Consider the following 3095-nt stretch of genomic DNA (forward strand, 5'->3'; position numbering starts at 1 on the left):
CGCCGGGACTAGCCCGGTTCGCCCCGGGAGTGCCGGCCCGCCGCGGGGCCGTGCGCGGCTCCGGAGCATCCTGGGGAGAGGCGCATCTGTGCACACACGCGGATTTTTTAAAAATAACATATTTCCAGACAGGCCTCCTCCTCCCCCACCCCCCATCTTTGCAAAGCAGCCCCGAGGGCGGGGGAGGGGGAGGGGCCGCGGAGTTAATAAAGGCAGATGGGCGGAGCCGGCCCCCAGCCATTGGCTGGCCCGGGGAGTGATGTCACCCATATGACACCCTGATAACTAGTTGGGAGAGAGCCCTCAACTTTTTGCAGAAGGAGCGCGCGCGCCTGGGAGTGCTCGGGGTCCGGCGCTCGCGGCGGGAGCCACGAGCCGGAGAGAGGGGTCCCGGGCTGCTTCGACCGCCGCCGCCGCCGCCGCCTCTCCCGTCGCGGCCGCAGCTCCCCGTGAGCGGGCGGCCGTCGCCGCCGAAGCCGCCGCAGCCGCTGTGTGCAGCCTGGAAGGGGGGGCGGGGGGGAGGGGGGGAGCCGCGGACGCGGGGTGCCGAGGACTTTGCAACTTGCCCGGGAAGGTGGAGGGGCGAGAGGGGGAGGGGGAGCTCCGCACGAGACCGAGCGGCCCGGGTTGGAGCGCCCAGCCCCGCAGCGGATCATGGTGCAGCAGGCCGAGAGCTTGGAAGCGGAGAGCAACCTGCCCCGGGAGGCGCTGGACACGGAGGAGGGCGAATTCATGGCTTGCAGCCCGGTGGCCCTGGACGAGAGCGACCCGGACTGGTGCAAAACGGCGTCGGGCCACATCAAGAGGCCGATGAACGCCTTCATGGTGTGGTCCAAGATCGAGCGCAGGAAGATCATGGAGCAGTCTCCGGACATGCATAACGCCGAGATCTCCAAGAGGCTGGGGAAGCGGTGGAAAATGCTGAAGGACAGCGAGAAGATCCCGTTCATCCGGGAGGCGGAGCGGCTGCGGCTCAAGCACATGGCCGACTACCCCGACTACAAGTACCGGCCCCGGAAAAAGCCCAAAATGGACCCCTCGGCCAAGCCCAGCGCCAGCCAGAGCCCCGAGAAGAGCGCGGCGGGCGGCGGCGGCGGCGCGGGCGGCGGCGCGGGCGGCGCCAAGACCTCCAAGGGCTCGAGCAAGAAATGCGGCAAGCTCAAGGCCCCTACGGCCCCCGCGGCCGGCGGCGCCAAGGCCGGCGCGGGCAAGGCGGCCCAGCCCGGGGACTACGGCGGCGCGGGCGACGACTACGTGCTCGGCAGCCTGCGCGGGAGCGGCGCGGGCGGCGGCGGCGCGGGCAAGACGGTCAAGTGCGTGTTCCTGGACGAGGATGACGAGGACGACGAGGACGACGACGAGCTGCAGCTTCGGATCAAGCAGGAGGCGGACGACGAGGACGAGGAGCCGCCGCACCCGCAGCTCCTGCAGCCGCCCGGGCAGCAGCCGCCGCAGCTGCTGAGACGCTACAACGTCGCCAAAGTGCCCGCCAGCCCCACGCTGAGTAGCGCGGCCGAGTCCCCCGAGGGCGCGAGCCTCTACGACGAGGTGCGGGCCGGCGCGACCGCGGGCGCCGGGGGCGGCAGCCGCCTCTACTACAGCTTCAAGAACATCACCAAGCAGCATCCGCCGCCGCTGGCGCAGCCCGCGCTGTCGCCCGCGTCCTCGCGCTCCGTCTCCACCTCCTCGTCCTCGTCCTCGTCCTCCTCGTCCAGCAGCAGCAGCGGCAGCAGCAGCAGCAGCAGCGGCGGCGAGGACGCCGACGACCTGATGTTCGACCTGAGCTTGAATTTCTCCCAGAGCGCGCACAGCGCCAGCGAGCAGCAGCTGGGGGGCGGCGCGGCGGCCGGGAACCTGTCCCTGTCTCTGGTGGATAAGGATTTGGATTCGTTCAGCGAGGGCAGCCTGGGCTCCCACTTCGAGTTCCCCGATTACTGCACGCCCGAGCTGAGCGAGATGATCGCGGGGGACTGGCTGGAGGCGAACTTCTCCGACCTGGTGTTCACGTATTGAGAGGGGCGCCCGCTTCTCGCTCTTTCTCTCGGCGGGTGCAGAGCAGGGTTCCTTGGGAGGAGGTCGTGGTGGTCGTAAGGAGGAGGGCGGGGGGGGGAGGAGGTGTCGATGGTGGTGGCGGTAGGGTGGAGGGGAGAGAAGAAGATGCTGGTATTGATATGATGTCGTGACACAAAGAAATTGGAAAAGATGATGAAAATTTTGGTGGAGTTAAAGTGAAATGAGTAGTTTTGAAACATTTTTCCTGTCCTTTTTTTGTCCCCCCTCCCTTCCTTGATCGTGTCTCAAGGTAGTTGCATACCTAGTCTGGAGTTGTGATTTTTTTCCCCCTCAAATGTGTTTTTGTAATTACTATTTCTTTTTTTCTGAAATTCGCGATTGCAACAAAGGCGGAGGGGCGGGGCGGGGGAGGGGAGGGAGGACCCGCTCCGGAAGGCGCTGTGTGAAGCTGGTCGGGCTTTGAAGTCTGGAAGACGCCTGCGGAGGACCCTTTGGCAGCGCGACTGTTAACGCTAGGGAGTTGGTTGGAGATGTGTTTTTTTTTTTTTTTTTTTTTTCCTTAAGAGATCTTAAAGAACTGGTGTTTTTTTTTTTTTAAACAAACACAAAAAAAGGGACCATGGCAAATTTTTTATTTTATTTTATTTTTTTGGAGGGAGAAAACTGATGTCTTCTATGCATCCGATTCTTAACAAAACTGCAGGGAGCTTGAAAAAATGCAGACTGTACAAACGCTTACAAAAAAAAAAAAAGAAAAAAAAAACTGTGAACTGACTTAAGATCAGAGTTTACTTTTCAGATCAAATTGTTTATGGTTTTACAAATGTGATTTCTACTTGCCAACTTTTTTTTTGTAACTTGTTCCCTATACCTCCTTGATTGAATACCAGACAGCCTAGACCTCAGTACAAAAGGTATTGAAACATTTTTGATACATAACAGACCTCAGTCTTTTTTAAAAATTAATATATTTTCAGGCGTATTTTTGTACAGTGAAAAGGGAACATTCTTGCTGTGTTTTTTCAGTAAGACTTTCAGGCACTTCTTCCCTTTTGATTTCTTTTTTTCCTCTGTTTTTTTTA

At 59.8% G+C, this 3095-nt stretch overlaps 1 protein-coding gene across 1 annotated transcript; it reads left to right on the forward strand.

Annotated features, from left to right (window-relative positions):
• Positions 1-654: 654 nt before the first annotated feature.
• SOX11 (SRY-box transcription factor 11) lies at positions 655-2013 on the forward strand (the record flags this gene model as incomplete). Its single annotated transcript, XM_082672155.1, has 1 exon — positions 655-2013. The coding sequence occupies one exon, from the start codon at positions 655-657 to the stop codon at positions 2011-2013; it is 1359 nt and encodes a 452-aa protein (XP_082528281.1).
• Positions 2014-3095: the final 1082 nt, after the last annotated feature.

Source organism: Grampus griseus (assembly GCF_964374135.1).
Source record: "Grampus griseus genome assembly, chromosome: 15".
In the NCBI taxonomy this organism is placed as follows: domain Eukaryota; kingdom Metazoa; phylum Chordata; class Mammalia; order Artiodactyla; family Delphinidae; genus Grampus; species Grampus griseus.